The following is a 17600-nucleotide window of genomic DNA, read 5'->3' as shown; positions in this document are numbered from 1 at the left end:
TTTTGAATTTTTGGCAAAACTTTATAACGAATAATTATAATGCTTCGAAAGTAAAAGAAAGGGGAAAGAAAAAAGAAAGTTTACTTTCCCGAAAATACCTGTATAACCGACAGCTGTCGAATTACCCTCCCTTTAGTTACATACCCCTAACACGTAGTTGTTGAGTACAAGTAAAGTACAATTGATACCTCAAAGAATTTGACTCACGTAGTGAATAATCCCGAATGGCGCATGCACGGCTCAGCTGGTATGTGATGAAGGCGATATTTCGCCAAGTACAATAATGCATTTTTACTGTGCTTTTAACGTATTAACCAAGTGCTGGACGCTGTACTGTTGGTAATGGGTGAGTTATGAGTACCGAATGAATAATCGATGGGCTTGTGGTTTGCATCTAGCATGAGCTATTTTCAGTGTTTCTTTTGTCAAAGGATCACCCCTCATAGCACCTGCTATGAGACCCACCTAACTTGTCTGTCAACTCCACAATCATCTGTCATCGAATCATTTATCCACGATAAATAACACTGGAATATTTCATATAATATCCACTGTTTCGGGTTTTAAGATTCCCACAATTTATCCAGGGTAATGTAGCTCATTGTTTAGTGCTGGTGGTTGCCAGTAAGAATGCAAACAATCTGATCGTAGATGTCTAAAAAAAACAACGTTATCACTGGCATAATCTACGAAAATAGTTCATTATTTATAACCACTGTATTATTTATAAACTCGTTACGTTATTTTTTTTTCTCTTTCCCAGAATCATGGACCTTGATGACAAACTCGCAGCGCATAAAAAAATGATGATTAGTACTTAACTGAATGGTTAATGAGGAACGATTGGAGTTTTGGGAATTTTTGGGTTTTACATTATTTTCATTTTAAATGTGCCACAAACGGAGGTGGACACACGAGAACAGCTGGGACTGCTACGTGTCTTTGATACTGTTTTTTTGAGGGTTTTGAGGATTTGTTTGAAAATTATTTGGGAATTCTGAGGGTGAGGATGGATTTGATTGGAGATGAGGACAGGCGGAGACGTCTCAGAGCACTCGAGGAGAGGATCAAAGATCCTCGCAGTGTTTCCAATATCGATTGTCTTCTGGATACCGTGCAGGCACTTGTTGCTGATTGTGAACATCCCAGTGTCAAGAGGATGAAGAACATCGAGGCTTATACGAACAGATGTAAGTCGTTTTTTTTCCCCAAAAGTTCTTCTGCAATTAAGACCTAGTGTGATTTTTATATAAATTTTATTTTTAATCCGCCTCTGGACTTTATATGTATGAATTACTTGAAGAAATGGAATTGTCATTCCTCAGATGATTCAGTGGCTCAGGAAATCTGCAAGATGCGAATGCGCACAGACGACTTCACCCTGATAAAAGTGATCGGTCGAGGTGCCTTTGGTGAAGTGCAACTAGTCAGACACAACTCCACGCAGAAGGTCTACGCGATGAAATTATTGAGTAAATTCGAGATGATAAAGCGGTCAGACTCTGCCTTCTTCTGGGAAGAACGTGACATAATGGCCCACGCAAATTCCCAGTGGATTGTCCAGCTGCATTTTGCCTTTCAGGATCAGAAGTACCTCTATATGGTGATGGATTATATGCCAGGGGGTGACCTGGTTAACCTCATGTCGAACTACGATGTTCCGGAGAAGTGGGCAAAGTTCTACTGTGCTGAAGTTGTTCTGGCGTTGGATGCTATTCACCTGATGGGATTCGTTCACCGAGACGTCAAGCCTGATAATATGTTGCTCGATAAATACGGACACCTGAAGCTCGCGGATTTTGGCACGTGCATGCGAATGGACACTGACGGTTTAGTGAGGTCTGACACAGCTGTGGGTACACCTGACTACATCTCCCCAGAGGTTCTTCAGTCCCAGGGTGGAGAAGGGGTCTATGGACGAGAGTGTGATTGGTGGTCCGTTGGAGTTTTCCTGTACGAGATGCTCGTCGGAGATACTCCGTTTTACGCAGACTCCCTGGTGGGCACCTACTCCAAGATCATGGACCACAGAAATTCCTTGCACTTCCCCCAGGAGGTCGACATATCCCACTCAGCAAAGAGCCTGATATGTGGCTTTCTGACTGACAGGACAAATCGTCTAGGTAGAAATGGCGTCGAGGAGATAAAAACTCATCCCTTCTTCAAGAACGACCAGTGGACATTCGATAATCTTCGGGAGTGTGTCCCCCCAGTGGTGCCTGAGCTCTCTGGAGACGATGATACCAGCAACTTTGATGATGTTGACAAGGAAGACACACCTGAAGAGAGCTTCCCTGTGCCAAAAGCCTTTTCTGGCAATCACTTGCCCTTCATAGGTTTCACTTACTCCGGGGATTACCAATTGTTGATTAATAGTTCCGGCAAGGAATCCGTGGATGGCATCAGTGGAATTCTTGATAATCATATTAATAATGGAGGTGTCACGATAACGAGTGATGACCACAAGATATCGCAGCTGGAGAGTCTACTGGAGCGAGAGAGGAGGCAAGTGGAGACTCTGGAGGCACGACATCACGCCCTGACGAGTCAAATGGAGGCAATCACCAGGAGGGAGAGCGAGGTGAGAGGAGAGGCTGCTAGGGCTGACAAAGAGTTGACAATTCTCAGACATACGTACAAGGAGGTGCAGCGAAGGGTTGAGCACGAGACAGAGGCGAGGCGCAAGGCTGAGAATCATCTTGCAGAGTTGAAGAAGAAATTTGACGAGGAGCAGAGCAGGAGGCAAAGGGACGCCTCCAACTCCCATCTTAACTCGGAGAGAGTTCTTACTCTGGAGAAGCAGATTAAAGAGATGCAGAGTAAACTCGAGAGGGAGACTGAGTCGGCGAGTAGAATGAGAAAACAGGCGACTGAGGTAACAGTTGCCAGGCAAACTGCCAAACAAATGGCCAATGAGTTGCAGGCAGCTAGGGCACAACTCCAGGCGCAGACTGACTCACTTCAGCAGGAGGTGGCTAGCCTTCAGGGACAGCTCTCTAAGGAGCGCAGCTCTAGGACTCAGGAGGCAAATTTAACTGCTGAGCTCAAGTCCAGGTTGGCTGCGTTGTATGCTGAGCTCGAGGGCGCTAGGGAGAAAGAGGAAAAGGTCATGCTGGATAATAGATTGCTGAATGAAAAGGTGTCGGCGTTGGAGAAGGAGGCGGCTAGCTTGACACTCGAGCTCAAGGCTGCACAGGCTAGGTATAACCAGGAAGTCGCTGCTCATCAGGAGACTGAGAGGTCTAGAATGCTGTCCAAGGAAGAGGCTAATATGGAAGCGGTCAAGGGTGAGTTTCTCATAAGATTCATCTCAATATCAATTTATTCTAATTGAATTAATAATTTATAGATACATTTTCATTCATATTTTTCTCTCTTTATTAATTTGAGTTGGCAATTAAATTCAGTAGAATTGATGGCACAAGTTCTCGCTTCCAACATCTCTGTTGATTCTTCATTTATCTTTTGATGAAGCCTTTTATTTGTCTCTTGATAAAATTTGATAAAATTCCACGCGAAGAATATTATCCGGCATTTTTCCTGCAATCATCCGGTATTAAAATAATTTCACTTTACATGAAATTAATTCAGTGATGAATTGTAAGGTTTTTGCAATAACTTTGAATTATTATTGTCTATAAATTGTATAATGAGTGATATGTTCATTCACACGCGGCAGGAAGTTTAAACAAGACTATCAAAGGTACAAAATTATTGTGTATCACCTAATCAAATAATTCTGTTAAAATTAAAGAGATGATTAAAGTTAATCGATTGTTTCTTTTCCTTTTTACAATGGCAAACGCTTATATCGGCACTCTTACGTACGTACGAAAATAAGCACCAAAATGAGATTTCTAAACAGAATTTAACGATTCAAGTTCACTGTTGCTTTCCATTTTCATGATTGTCCATTTCTTCGTCAGCTCTACAAGTTAAGCTGAACGAGGAGAAGAGTGGACGACAGAGAGCTGAACTCCTGGCCCAGGAGAAGGAGAGACAGACGTCGATGCTCTCCGTGGACTATCGCCAGATTCAGCAGAGATTGCAGAAGCTGGAGGGTGAGCACAGGCAAGAAGTGGAGAAGGTGAAAGGCCTCCAGGGGCAAGTCGAGCAGGAGCAGCAGAAGAGAGACATTCTCCAGGCGGAATTGGGCCAGCAGACGTCAGAAGCTGGAAGACTTCGTGCACGTGAGCAACAGCTGCTGGGAGAAGTCAGTCAACTGCGAGAAGCCAAGAGACAGATTGACGAGGAGCTCAATACCCTCAAGACTCAGCGAAACGTCGACTTACTCCAAAGCAAGGAACTCCAGGAGCAGCTGGAGGCTGAAGCTTACTTCTCGGTAAAAAAAAATATTGAAACCCATCTATCTGTTACCTCATCTCTTTATTTTTACTTTTTTTTATCATGTCGAAAATAAAAATATGTTGTAATAATGTTATTTAACAGACACTGTACAAAACACAGACTCAAGAACTCCGCGAGGAGCTAGATGAAAAGACTCGTCTCCAGCAGGAACTTGAGGAGGAACGAAGTTCTTTGGTGCATCAGCTGCAGCTGTCTCTGGCTCGAGGTGACAGTGAAGCGCTGGCTAGATCGATAGCTGAGGAGACAGTCGCTGATCTTGAGAAGGAACGAACGATGAAGGAGTTGGAATACAAAGACGGTCTCGTCAAGCATCACCATGAGCTCACAGCTAAAGAGCAATTGCTGAATAAAATCAAAGAGAGTGAATCAGAGCTGAAGAAGTCTGTGGAGCAGTATGTTAAAGAGAAGGATGAGGCCACTAAGAAGCTCAAGGACTTGCAGGAATTACTGACTAAGTCCCAGGAGGAGACGGACAAGCTCAATGCCAGATTGAAGACGGAACAACTTCTCAAGCAAGAGGCAATCAGCAAATTGACGCAGGTTGTCAGCAGAAAGGACTTCTCAGCAACTGGGAAAACCAAGAATAAAGCCTCTTCAGCTGATCTCAGGAAGAAGGAGAAGGACTGCAGAAAATTACAGCAGGAGCTCACACAGGAGCGTGAGAAGTATGGACAATTGGCAGCTAAATGGCAAAAAGATTTGCAGGATCTTCAGGCGCAGCTTGTCGAGGAGAACTCCTCGAAATTAAGACTGCAGATGGAATTGGACTCTAAGGATTCTGAGATTGAGACACTGCAGATGAAGATATCATCGATGAACTCTGAGACTGCCAGTGTTTCATCCATCGAGAACGATGGGGATGACTCACTATTACCAGATCATGGTGCCATGAGACTTGAAGGCTGGTTAAATGTTCCGAATAAACAGAATATCAAGAGACACGGTTGGAAGAAGCAGTATGTTGTTGTATCATCCAAAAAAATCATTTTCTACAACAGTGAGCATGAGAAAATGAACGCCGATCCTGTTTTGATTCTTGATTTGAGCAAAGTTTTCCACGTGAGGTCTGTGACACAGGGGGACGTTATTAGAGCAGACGCCAAAGATATTCCTAGGATATTTCAGGTAGGAATCCACAAGATTTGAATTTAGGAGCTGTCAGTGTAGATTTTCATAACTTATCATTGATAGTTGCTGTATGCTGGCGAGGGTGAAGCCAGGCGTCCTGGTGACGAGAGCAATCCACTGCCAGGAGCTGAACTACCTCAATTGACTGATAAGCCAGGGACACAATCGGTCAAGGGACACGAGTTCATTTCTATTTCTTATCACATGCCAACTACCTGCGAAGTCTGTTCGAAGCAATTATGGCACATGTTCAGACCTCCACCAGCCCTCGAGTGTCGAAGTAATTATCCATTGCCTCTCAATAAATTAATAAATTTATTGTAATAACACATTTTTTTCTTCTAGGATGTCACATCAAAGTTCACAAGGAGCACCTGGACAAGAAGGAAGATGCAATAGCTCCATGCAAGCTCCACTACGATCCCAACAGTGCGCGTGAACTCTTGTTACTCGCTGGCAGTCCCGACGATCAAAAATACTGGGTCGCCCGACTATCTCGACGCATCCAAAAGTGCGGATACAAGGCAAACTCTCACGTTGATGGAACAGGACAACGCGTATCGCCAAGGTAGCGTAAATTCGGACACCAACAGGAACACCTTAGTAGCTCTTGTTTTGTGACAACGCATGATTGGGTGTAGCGAGGTTAGCGCCTTTGTTTTTGTCCTGTTTCGTACGAGAAGAGTGAAAATTTGTGTGCATGTCGATATTTATTTGTCTGCAGTGTCGACTGCTTTTGTCTTGCAGAGCTGGGCATCATCTGGCGCAGTCGAAACGAAAAAAAAAACACATTGCCATTTAAATTCACTAGACATTCATTCCCACATTCATTGATTCATTTCATTTTATCATTTGAATCACATGAAAATCTAAATTCGAGTCTATTTCATACAGGAATATACCAAGTGAATTGTCATTAACATAATTATTGGTTTATTAATCGTTTAGTGAGTGAAATATGGAATTTGGAATATGGAATATGGAATATGATAATGACAGTGAATAGCAATAAGTAATAATAATATTTTTCACCCAGCTCTGATGCTCTGCCTATTTGTTGTGTGGCTTTCGGGTCGTTTAGGATCATGGGGCTTATCTCTGACGATAAATGAACATATTTCATAAATTCTATTCCAGGGAATCAACAAGATCAACGTTAAAACCTTACCTCTCTGTTCAACAGAGATCAGCAACGTTACCAGCTAATGCGAGTATGGGAAAATGACCTTAAAACTCACTTGTGATCAGTTAGTAACCAGGATCATGTTCTGTTCTGTGCTATTTAAAAGAAGTTATGAGAGACAGGAGATACTGATGGAATCTCAATCGCCAAAGGTACACAGATTAGACAGTGATACGAGTTGTACGATGAAGCTCCATGGAATAATGAATGATCAATTGTTGTGAGGGTTCCAGGGAGGCTGGATACACTGTGTACATCGAATCCATTTGATATTTGCCATTTAATCTCGAGTCCCCCTTGCCAAGTTCGAGAAAAATCGATTCATTATTATTATTATTTTTTTTCTAATTTACGTGACAAATTCGTCGTTCTTTTCTACTAATGATTCTGTTTTTTTTTTTTTACTATCAACTTGCGATTCGATAGGTAATTGGGAAGTTGAGAGTACAGTCGTCAAACCTATTGTGTTTATGAATAATCATAAGTTTCCTTTCGATGAATAGAATCCTTTAAATTTCAAATCGTATAGTATTATTATTTTTATATGTAAAAAAGGGTGAAGAGGCAGAATTAACGTCGTGGTGTGATTTATTTTTAATGAATCATGTTAATGGATATGATATTTCTCCTCTTTTTATTAAGTAATTGTACCTAAATTCAATCAAATGGAATGGGATCTCGATTCATGGGTGTTTTTTTTTTTAATGTACAAAACAAAATGAATTGAGATGACTTGCAACATCACCACGAGTGTCAGAATTTTGTTGTAATGTTACTGAGTAGTTGAAATAAGCGAAGAATGAACAATCAATATTCGAAGATAATATAATTTTCATTGAGACGCGCATTAAATGACTAATCGATACGAATTATTATATAAAAATGTGAGAAAACACATTCTCGATGTTTTTTTTTTTTTCTAGTGGTCGTAGAGATGAGAGTCGTAGTGCCCATTGAATCAAGTGGTGCTAGTGGTTTTTTGCATCTGATTTTTCGATGTAATTTGATAATAATTATTGGGGGTTTATTCCTACAGCCTGTAATTGCTAGTTGAGCAAAAAATGTTAACCGACTGCTGCCCTGTGCCTTTTTTTCGTTCTCTGCCTCATCTGTGGGGCAGAATTTCCCTCTTTATATGGAAAAAAATTCTACAAATTTTTCTGTACTCTAATACAGTGAGATAATAAGCGAAGTAACTAGAGTAAAGAATTAAATAAAAGAGAAAATAGTTATTATATTGAATGATAAATAATTGTTGCAACCTGTTTTCTCAATTTAATAAGTCTCTCAATAATATTAACGAGAATATACGTGTGACAGGCGGTGAATCAAAGGTTTTTCTTGAGTTAAAGAAGATGACAGATGCACGGTGCTGCTGAGTCACGACGACCAACAATTTCTAAGGTAAATTATTGATAAATTTAATGAGAGAAAGTGAAATAACGATAATACGAAAACAACTGAGAATGCAAAATACTTGTTACACCATATTTTATTGTTTAGTTATTTACAATCTGTATAATATCAATTATTATTACGATTAAAACTATTTTGTAGATAATATGCAAATTTTTATCATTTATAATTAGCAATTGTTTTATGTGTATTGGAAATTGTCGTTTGTTCGTTAATGGCTAGAGATTCAATATTACCCCAAGAAAAAAAGAAAAATGCTTCTCTACATTATTAATGCGACTAGGACCTCACTGTACTCTCATTAATTGGTGATGAAAATTTCACGCGAAAATGGATTACGTATTAATTTCATTTTGAGATAACTCGTATAATTATATACACCATCGAAAATCTACCTTCACTAAAAATTCAATGATTATCATTGATGAATTTCGTATGTTTTAAGAGGCGAATAATTTAAAAGACACATGCACGGCCATGGGGGGAATAAAACATTACGTTTAACGATTCATCACTTCATAAATCGTAAGATACAATGAGAAATACATTCCTCGTTTCTAAGCTCTAGATCGCCAGTAAAATTGTTGAGAAAGCTGTAAAAATCCATTCCAATAACGTTTTTGAATTTCAATAATTTTCCACTGTGATTTAATACGGATGGGAAGATGTCTTCAACACGGTGCTGATGAATTGCCGCATTACCCTGGCATGATTTACTTCCTCACAAAATTCACGAGCGCCCGATGACTGAATCTCGTCCTCATCGATGGCACAAACTGTCTCATCTGATTCCCCAGATTCTTCACTGGCTCCTTCACACCCATTCGTTTCTTCAAGCTCTCCTGCTTGGCTCCCCTGTATCAACAGAGCTCACCTCATACACCATCGTCTACTTATTTCTAAGAGACGGTAAGGCAAGAGGAAAAGCGCGATAGAGAGACAAAGCGGTGATAATTTGGCAATGTGAATTGTTTTCACAAGCGAAGCAACACAGGGAGAGAGAAAATAATTAATCAAGTGTCACTTACAAGTATCTGGTCAGGTCCTCAACGTCAACTAGCATCGAGTCCTGCTCCATGTGGAGATCATCTCGCCTCAGGAGACCCTCCACCAGTGCCTCATTTAAGACAGCAATTCTGGCGTGAAGATCGTTTGCTATCACCTGGAGCTGAGCCACATTCAATTCTGTGAGGAGTGTTCGAGATAATCTTCGTCTGGTCTCTCCTAATTGCACCCCAACCTGCGAGAACAATGGATGCATTCAGATCAGATCGTGGGGTGAATACCAGAGCAATCATTTCAATCGTAAAACAATAAAAAAATATAAAAATTGAGGAAGATATAATTAAAGAAAAAAGAGAATTAGACTAAATCAACAGTAATTTATGTTAGAAGCAAGAAATGTTTGTCTTTGTTGATAATTTGTTATTAATGTTCACCTTCTCCAGGCTACACCGAACCATCTCAGTAATGGGGCTCTGCTTCAGTCTCTGTCTCTCCACCTCCATCTGCATATGTGCCATTTCCTTGGCCTGTGCCAGTGCCATTCTCGCCTCGGTCTGGAGTCTAGCCTGTCGTGCGAAGAAATCCGCCTCATCAAGAGGTGCACTGGACATATCCGTCTCAAGCCTCAAAGGAGGAAGACTTAGGACCTGGGGCCTGGCAGCTCCACTTGCCCCATAACCATTACTCCCCTGACTGTGTTTGACATTCAGCGGTGAATCAGAATCTGAATTCGGTGACTCTGTGTCAGACGGTGTTTCATTCATGAAGCAAATCTGCAGATTCATCCCTGCAAAATTGATATGAGAAAAAAAAAACCCATTGTTAAACAATTTAATGTCAATTTAAAATGGAAAATAGAGTAGATAATTGATGGTATCTACCACTCTGTAGGCGTGATTGTAGACTTGGCTTTCGTCCGCGTTCCAATCGAATATCGTCTGCATCCGGTCCCATGGCAAGACGCCTTCGGATTTCCTCTCGATCATTCCGTCGCTGAAACCAATACACAAAGCTATTTCAAATGCCCAAGAGATGATCCACTAAATTTGCTGATCCCCTGAACCTCAGTAATAATATCGCCTTGAATAATCTTATCGAATCGCGCAATCACGTCTTCCTTGTCACGATGGATTAAACCCGACACTGGACCATTTGCCACAGCAGCAACCATATCGTTGAATCTCTGATCTGTGACATTGTGCGCTTCCTCGAGCTATTCAAATGGTCCAGAAAATATAAGAAAATTAATAATCCAGTGAAGATCCCGTTTATTATCGTCAGACTCACTGGCTCTGGATCCTGATCGTAAGTGAATGTGTAGAGATCGGCTATAAATCGGGAATCTTTCTTGTAATGTCGCTGCCACTTTCTTGCACTACCCATTGTTGAATCAATCTACAGCTATTGCTTACGAATTTTCAACGACTGAGAATTCAGGTGAGAACCAGCACCAGGGACACTGGAGTGAAAGTATCCAGTTTTCCCTCACTGCCTGAGGTCTTGCTCTACTCCACCACTCCTCACCTGACATTCGGATCAATCTCTCTGTATGCGTTTCTCCCATTTACCCTGGCCCATTGTTACTGTCATTTATGTTTCATTTATGTTTGTCCCAGGAAATCCAAACTCATCGGGGCAATCGCTATATTTTATTCAATTTTTATTTTTTGTTTAGTTGAGTAACTTTGCCAGCTTGAGGATAAATTTTAACACCGACTGACTCTGGGATTCGCATGATTGATCATGCGGATCAATGACGCTGTACCGTTCAACGGGATTATCTATCCCACAACAAACTCTTTCTTTCGTTGGATTTTTTTTTGCGGGGAGTCGTGAGAATTCACGGATTTATTCCAATTCGCGGAATTCATGGAATTGGCGGAATCGGCGAAATTGATGCAATTGTTTTCAGGAATTTGCGAGACTGGGGGGTAAGATCCTCGGGGAGCGAATTGAGATTGACGTAAAGAAGATTCTCGCGGAATTTTTTGTTCATTGAGTATTCCGCTGATAAAATAGAGATTTTAATATGTCTCTTCATCCATTTAATTTCTCCTAAACCCAAATTGTCATAAATAATGCATTTGAATTATTAAATTTCTCCGAAACTTTTTCTTTCCGTGGAATTGATTTCTGGCGAAATCCAGAATACGAACGAATTCTTTACGTTTACAGAAAAAAAACATTATCTATTTGAATAACATGAGATGTAAAGTCGTTTGAGTCTTAAATATAGCGCCAAATCTCCACTTTCAATCGCAAAGAATGAAAAAATAACCGAAGTACTTATCCTCAACTCGAGTGTCTCCCATTACCCTTGGAATTAAAATGAAATAATTGAGAAGAGCCACTCCATTCATCACCAAGATATTTCGAACTATCGGTGAATTAAAAATAGATAAAAGCTTGACATTAAAAGGTCATATTCCTCACCCCACGAGTTGCTCCATAAAAATTCATTACCTGGTAATAATTATCACAAGTATCATTGAGATTAAGATCCTTGGGCCTCGGTACAGGTCTAGTTCTACACAAATTCTGATGCATGACGATTCACCACAAAAAACAGTCTGTCAGTTGAATTCCAAATTCCATCGCGCGATGACCAAACGCGTGTCATCACTATCAGCGGTTTGTCATCACTTAGTCCCGATTAAAACAATTTTGTATGAATCCTCAGGATGGCACCAGTGCCAACTCACCAATTATTTCGTTAACAAAAATATTAATTGAATCCGGATGCGAGTGAATGGCAGCGCGGACGACGCGAATCTATGGGAAAATGACAGTGAGAAGAGATGTTTTAGCTGGGGCCCCCTCTGATCCCTTTTTCCACCCCACTGCAACCCTCACCAGCAGCCGCGATTGCCCCAGTATCGATTTTATGAAATTCGTGCGAACCCCATCGCCAAAGGTCTACCCCACCGGATAGGGGAGGCTGGGGCAAAATGGACTCGAAGGTCATTTCACCTAATGCTGGACACTGAGAGGAATTATTATTTATGTCAAGTACATGTACTTCAATTCAAATCTTTTAAACCTTTTGTATATTCCCATAGTTTCCCGTCTTTTTGCAATTTATGATTTTCATATTTTTCTATAATTAATCAATTAGCAATATAATTAACAGAAACATTGTTGTATAACTGTGGAATTTCGGAAGTTATCAAATAATTAAGGAACTGAATGTCTATGTAAAATTCCTATTTAAAAAATATTATTGTTATTATTTAATTGTCCATTTTGTCCCATCCACAAGTAAAAATCAAACAAATGTACTTTGAGCTAGTGTCAACGCCTCTGGCATGTCTCATCACCACTGACAATTGAAAATTGCGCTGCGCTCGTCTGATATTTAATACTTGTTTTTTAACCTGATTAGAGGTCACGGAACCGATAGGCCCCCTCCAGACACGAGTTGTTGACGAGTTTCGTAATTTTAAATTGACTTACTCGACGCTCTTCCTCCCTCGCTGCTCGCAAATGCGATTCTATGGCGTCGAGATCAATTTTCGGCATCGCTGTTTCAATGTTGTAAACATCAAACCCACCTGAAATATATAAACAATTTTAACTGGCAATTTGCAATTTTACGAGAGTTCCACACGATTTTTATGTGACGATCCAGAAAAATCGTGCGGCACATAAAAATTCGTGATGATTCGGTAATTTTATTTTTTCGAGGATTACCGATTCTTTCTGTCTAGAAATATCATGGAGAATATGGAGAACATGGAATTCTAATGAAAGAAGATCTTACCAGCCCTCTCCACGTGCTCCAACCTCCTCTTATCAGTCCTCCCACCGTGTCGTTGAGGTCCATGTCCCTGTTGACGTCGTCTTGCCTGATTCCTCACCATCTTCTCCTTCTTCCGAGAGTCGACACTGAGATCGGAATCTTGAGTGAGATCCACCAGCTTGTTGGTGTCCTCCCTCAGGGTGTCCTTTACCAAACCAGGAAGTGGTCTCGAGTGAACCTCTGCCTCCATAGCCACCACGTCAGGCACTGGTTGCACGTACTTTTCCAGGTCGACACCAATGTCCCGACCAATGCTCGACAGCAGATCAATCTCCTCCAGTTTTTTATACGGCAACTGCTCCTCGGACAATCCCTCAGAGTCTGTATTAGTCTCAGAATCCTCAGTTTTTGTCTCCACTGGTATTTCCGTCACCTCGGGAATCACCTCGGGGAGCTCGATCGACGGCTCCTCCGTCTAAAAAAGATTAAAGTATTCTCACTGCATGAAACAACTCTATTCTTAAATTCTTCCACTGAATTCCTCTAGAATAGAAATTAAAAGGGAGGCAAAATGAAAAAAAAAACCGACAAATCGTTTCATTTTTTTCATTTTCAAGAGAAGTCCTTGAATAATTCACAATCTACTTTAGGCTCGATGGTAAAATAAATATTAATTAACCGAATTAAAATGGAAAATTGATGATTAATTCATTGAATAAGATGAATTAATCATCAAGATTTAAACAAATTGTATAAATTGTAGGAAAAGAGGAAAAGAGGAAGAGAGTGATGTGAATTTATAAGTAATTTCTATTTTTATTTAGAGGAAAAGCAGGGGGAAGAGGAAGAGCTCTGGGAAAACGTGAATTACGGTCATTACCTCACTGTCTTGCTCTGGATTTTTGCCTGCGCTCTCAGGGGGTATTTCCTCAATTTGTGCAAATTGCGGTCGCTCGGTGGAGCTAGATTGTAACTCGGCAAACTCAATCTCCACTGGGATATTGTTCCAGTGTGTGTGATGCTCTTCACTCGGTATGGACTCGTTATTTTCGCACGTGGATGTCTCTGTGTGTGTCTCTTCAATGCTTTTTACATAATTGAGACACTTTTCCGAAGGGGATACGACGCCTTCATAATATGAAGTTACGGTCTGGTAGAGAATTCAGAGAATTGATTAAAAATTGAGGAATCTATCAGCAAATTATTCTTTCAAACTCCACATTCCCAAAAATTTTCAAATACCTTCTCTATTTCTGTATTTAAAAAAGTCAATTGATTTTTAATGCCAAAAGAAAATGTAATTATTTCATTTAATTTTCATTTTTCATTTGTCTGTTTATTTTTTTCAAATTCAGTCATGAGATTTCGGGGAATTTTTCGGGAATATCTCCGAAACGAAGGGAGATAATAAAATTTTTTATAGAACCTTTTTTGTCATACTAACTCGTCCCTACAAAAAAAGTTATTACGAGAATTGCGCCATCTCCCTTAGTTTCGGAGATATTCCCAGAATATCGGAGTTCAGTGTAGAATGTATTTACGTTGTTATCGGGAGTACGAGTGATTATCAGTGCTAATTACCTGAATATTCAATTTAGGTTTTTCGTAGAAGAACTTGTGCTCCGATTTGCGTCCGTCCAATCGATTAACACTGTCTCCAGAGTGATCCTGATTATTATTCTGGACTTGATTGGAAAAATTGAGGTCGTCACATCGAGGGGATGAGCGACGAGTCTCTGGTGGCTGTTCCTCACCACCGAAAATTGATAGAAATGAGGGGGCCAAGTGCTGGAAGCCTGGATAATTCGGATTTATAATTCCCCGACACGAACCAGGCACACTACCCTCTTCAGAATTATCTGAACAGTCTGAACCGCCAGACAACTCGTGCGCCTCGTAATCCGATAAACTCTCGGCTGAACTGCTCAATGATAATCTCGACACCGACAAATTGTTGTTATTTATTATGCTATTGAGATGTTTGGAATTAACGTTGACGTTTGTACGTGCCACTGCCACCGACGACCAGGTTGTCGTGTCCTCAGCAATCCGGAACTCCTGGATATCGAAGTTCTCGTCGTATCGACCAGGTTTTGTCGAGGTGTTGTTGAAGTTCTCGATTTGATCAGATGTCGATGGGATCTCGTTACTTGCACGATCGATTTCGCTTCAGATTCGAACAAGTCATGAGAATTTTCATTGCCAACGATTTTTCACTATTTCTAGGAGATTTATGCTTTTTTTATTGAATTTTCAAATCAAAATCAAATTTTCAAAAAACTCAATTTCTTTAGAATCATGAATTCCAATAAAATGTGAGAAACATGTATTTAAAAACAGTTAAACACAATTAAAAAATGTATTTTAATTAATTTCATTTTTTAAAAACAGTTCCTCACATTTTTTTATTATTATCAATTTTTTGAATTCCATTTTTCTTGAATATCTCCTCAGAAAATTCTATTTTCAATGAAAATAAAGTCTATATGTCACACCCCAATTACTTAAGTAATTAATCAGCGGTTCAAGGTATTTATGGATTTTTTAACTACACAGTAAAATGTCAACATGGTTTACTTACTTGTTATTCAATCCAGGGTGGATGCCGACTGGAGCGAGAACGTCCTTGATCCGCATGACGTACGATTTCCTGCAATTAAACCAAGAAGAAATGACCGATGAAAAATTATCCCATCCTAATCCACTGGTGGTGAGGCAAAACGGGACAGATCAATTCAGGGCGTTTCACAATCCCAAACTGCTGGAGTATTTTCCAGGAACTCACACTCACTAATTCCACTAATTGCAATAAATTCCAATTGCAATTTTCACTCCGCATCCCCGAATTTTTCCGCGACTTTTCTCGCGGAATTCAATCGAAGATCGGCACGTGCCGATTGCTATCGTAAATGCTTCAAAACTTTTTTGATCTCATTTAATTGTTCAATTGAATCGTCGACTTTCTTTCGATTTACCGGTGTAAAATAAAAAGTGAGTACCAAGTGTCTCGGTACAGGGATCAAGGAGTCATTGCCGATATCTTCTCATTTTTCCTGTTTCTTAATAAATTTCTGGACAACTCTAAACTAGATTAACGCGAAAAAATAGATTTTTCAGATTTCATAATTATTCAATGACCCACAAATTTTCATAATCACGCTATAATTTTTCTGACTCTCCGGTAAAGTTTTGGGGATTTTTTCAAAATTTTACTGAAACCGAAAATTCGTGAATGTCAATGAAATGTTGATGACATTGAGTAACAATTAAACAAAAACGTTAATTTTTTACCGTAAATTTCATCAATTGTCCCCAGAAATTATAAAAAAACTTGAATAATTAGATTTCCGCAATAATTTCAATGAAGACGATGTACTCACCATGTCGACGTCGCGCGCACACACAGGAGGGAATTTTCAACGTCTCGTTTATCGACTTGCCAAGTTACACGGACATACACCCACACATACCATCATGTGCTTGTCTTTGTCTGGTAATTCATTCTCTTGAGTAACTGGGGGTGGCAGAGGGGCGCGGGCGCGATATCCTCTTACGTCTTGATAAGAAAAAGAATGGGGCGGCGAAAAACAACAAGAGGGTGGTGAATTTTTATGACTTCAGAATTAGCGGGTGATTAAGATGAAAACCGGTGGCTTCAAGTTTCAAGTTTGCCGAGGACTTTGCGACTACTCCCGTGTATTATTCAGTACACTCCGGGAGAGATCGATAAACACCCACCACGTGACGTCACGCCCCCACAGATACCGAGTCCTGAGGCATATGGACAATCGTGTTTTTGTATGGGTCTTTTATGAGGCATTACAATAAAACCCCATTCTCGCTCATATTCAAATCATTTTTCAGTTTATCCAATTTTTTACCGATTTTTTTTGCCGATTTTTTACCGATTTTTTTCGGGTTTTCACAATTTTGTTAGGATAATTACAACATATTCGAATTATTCAATTTATAAAAGTCCTCCGAGGTATTAATTTCCTCCAATTAGTCGCTGGATTGATTTTCAATTTTTCCTCAATTTATTTGTTAATAAATTTTTGATAATTCGAGTAGTTGAGGGCCCGTTGCTAGGAGCCTCAGTACAATGAGAAAAATTACTGTAGCCCAATTAAATTAACTAACGTCAAGTAAATCCTCACGTTTTTACAGCAGATATTCGTATGGATCCGGAATACCGGGTATTTCCCTGGTGGTAAATTAATTTGGCAAAAGTATTTTTTTTCGGTGTGGGAGGATGCACTGGAGAATATATAGGTGTAGAGTAGAGGTCGTTGACTTACCTGTTTCTCCTTTCAAAAAGTCTTGATCGTCGATCCCCACTTACTCCTCTGGACAGACGTCGCACGTCGAAACTGACGTAATGCGAATAGTTTATTTATTGTAACGGTAATGAATGATTTCAGACGATTTTATTACGACGATGGGATAAAGGAGCGCTACCTTGGAGCTTTCCACTCAGTCACACGAAGCCGCACAGATCTCGTCTTCAACCCTCGTTCACTCCCTCATTTCCAACCCCTCGTGTGGCCCAGACACGCATGCGCCAGGGGGTGAGACTCAGAAAATACGAAAAATGGGCTTTTCAGAAATACATTGGGGCTATTCCCTGAGATTGACATTCTGAGGGAGTGATGAGTATTCCTTTGTATTAGCAGGACGAAGGGGAAGAAATCTTATTGAATCTCGAAGAATCGGAAACGGTCTCAGGGATTCACTATTGATTCATAAAATTTCATTTGAAAA

General features: G+C 40.2%; 3 protein-coding genes across 9 annotated transcripts; 2 read left to right on the top strand and 1 right to left on the bottom strand.

Annotated features, from left to right (window-relative positions):
* The first annotated feature begins 210 nt into the window (after positions 1-210).
* Positions 211-8421, top strand: Rok (Rho kinase). 5 transcript variants are annotated; one of them, XM_011300749.1, is made up of 8 exons: positions 211-247; positions 764-1190; positions 1326-3287; positions 3927-4342; positions 4450-5493; positions 5560-5776; positions 5842-6064; positions 6634-8421. In XM_011300749.1, exons 2-8 carry the CDS (start codon positions 1010-1012, stop codon positions 6719-6721), a joined length of 4131 nt encoding a protein of 1376 aa, XP_011299051.1. In that variant the 5' UTR covers positions 211-247; positions 764-1009; the 3' UTR covers positions 6722-8421. The 5 variants fall into 5 exon arrangements, 4 of the variants coding, with proteins under 4 accessions (XP_011299051.1, XP_011299052.1, XP_011299053.1 ...); XR_891963.1 differs by having other exon boundaries at positions 228-346; positions 5842-6141; positions 6634-6722; XM_011300750.1 differs by having other exon boundaries at positions 228-346; positions 4468-5493.
* On the bottom strand, positions 8156-17267 carry Schip1 (Schwannomin interacting protein 1). 3 transcript variants are annotated; one of them, XM_011300753.1, is made up of 10 exons: positions 17138-17267; positions 15421-15489; positions 14421-15006; positions 13720-13989; positions 12861-13314; positions 12554-12651; positions 9982-10093; positions 9535-9887; positions 9124-9335; positions 8156-8950 (listed from the first exon to the last, which is right to left on the bottom strand). In XM_011300753.1, the coding sequence occupies exons 2-10, from the start codon at positions 15474-15476 to the stop codon at positions 8809-8811; spliced, it is 2283 nt and encodes a 760-aa protein (XP_011299055.1). In that variant the 5' UTR covers positions 15477-15489; positions 17138-17267; the 3' UTR covers positions 8156-8808. The 3 variants fall into 3 exon arrangements, with proteins under 3 accessions (XP_011299055.1, XP_011299054.1, XP_011299056.1); XM_011300752.1 differs by lacking the exon at positions 17138-17267 and adding an exon at positions 16220-16318; XM_011300754.1 differs by lacking the exon at positions 17138-17267 and adding an exon at positions 16220-16381 and having other exon boundaries at positions 8858-8994.
* Positions 16473-17520, top strand: LOC105264108 (uncharacterized). The gene is made up of 2 exons (XM_011300755.1): positions 16473-16637; positions 17261-17520. The coding sequence occupies exons 1-2, from the start codon at positions 16479-16481 to the stop codon at positions 17465-17467; spliced, it is 366 nt and encodes a 121-aa protein (XP_011299057.1). The 5' UTR covers positions 16473-16478; the 3' UTR covers positions 17468-17520.
* The last annotated feature ends 80 nt before the right edge of the window (positions 17521-17600 follow it).

This window comes from Fopius arisanus, unplaced genomic scaffold (genome assembly GCF_000806365.1).
Source record: "Fopius arisanus strain USDA-PBARC FA_bdor unplaced genomic scaffold, ASM80636v1 scaffold00019, whole genome shotgun sequence".
In the NCBI taxonomy this organism is placed as follows: Eukaryota; Metazoa; Arthropoda; class Insecta; order Hymenoptera; family Braconidae; genus Fopius; species Fopius arisanus.
Note: the sequence above shows the minus strand (reverse complement) of the source record. Positions and strands in the feature narration are given on the sequence as shown.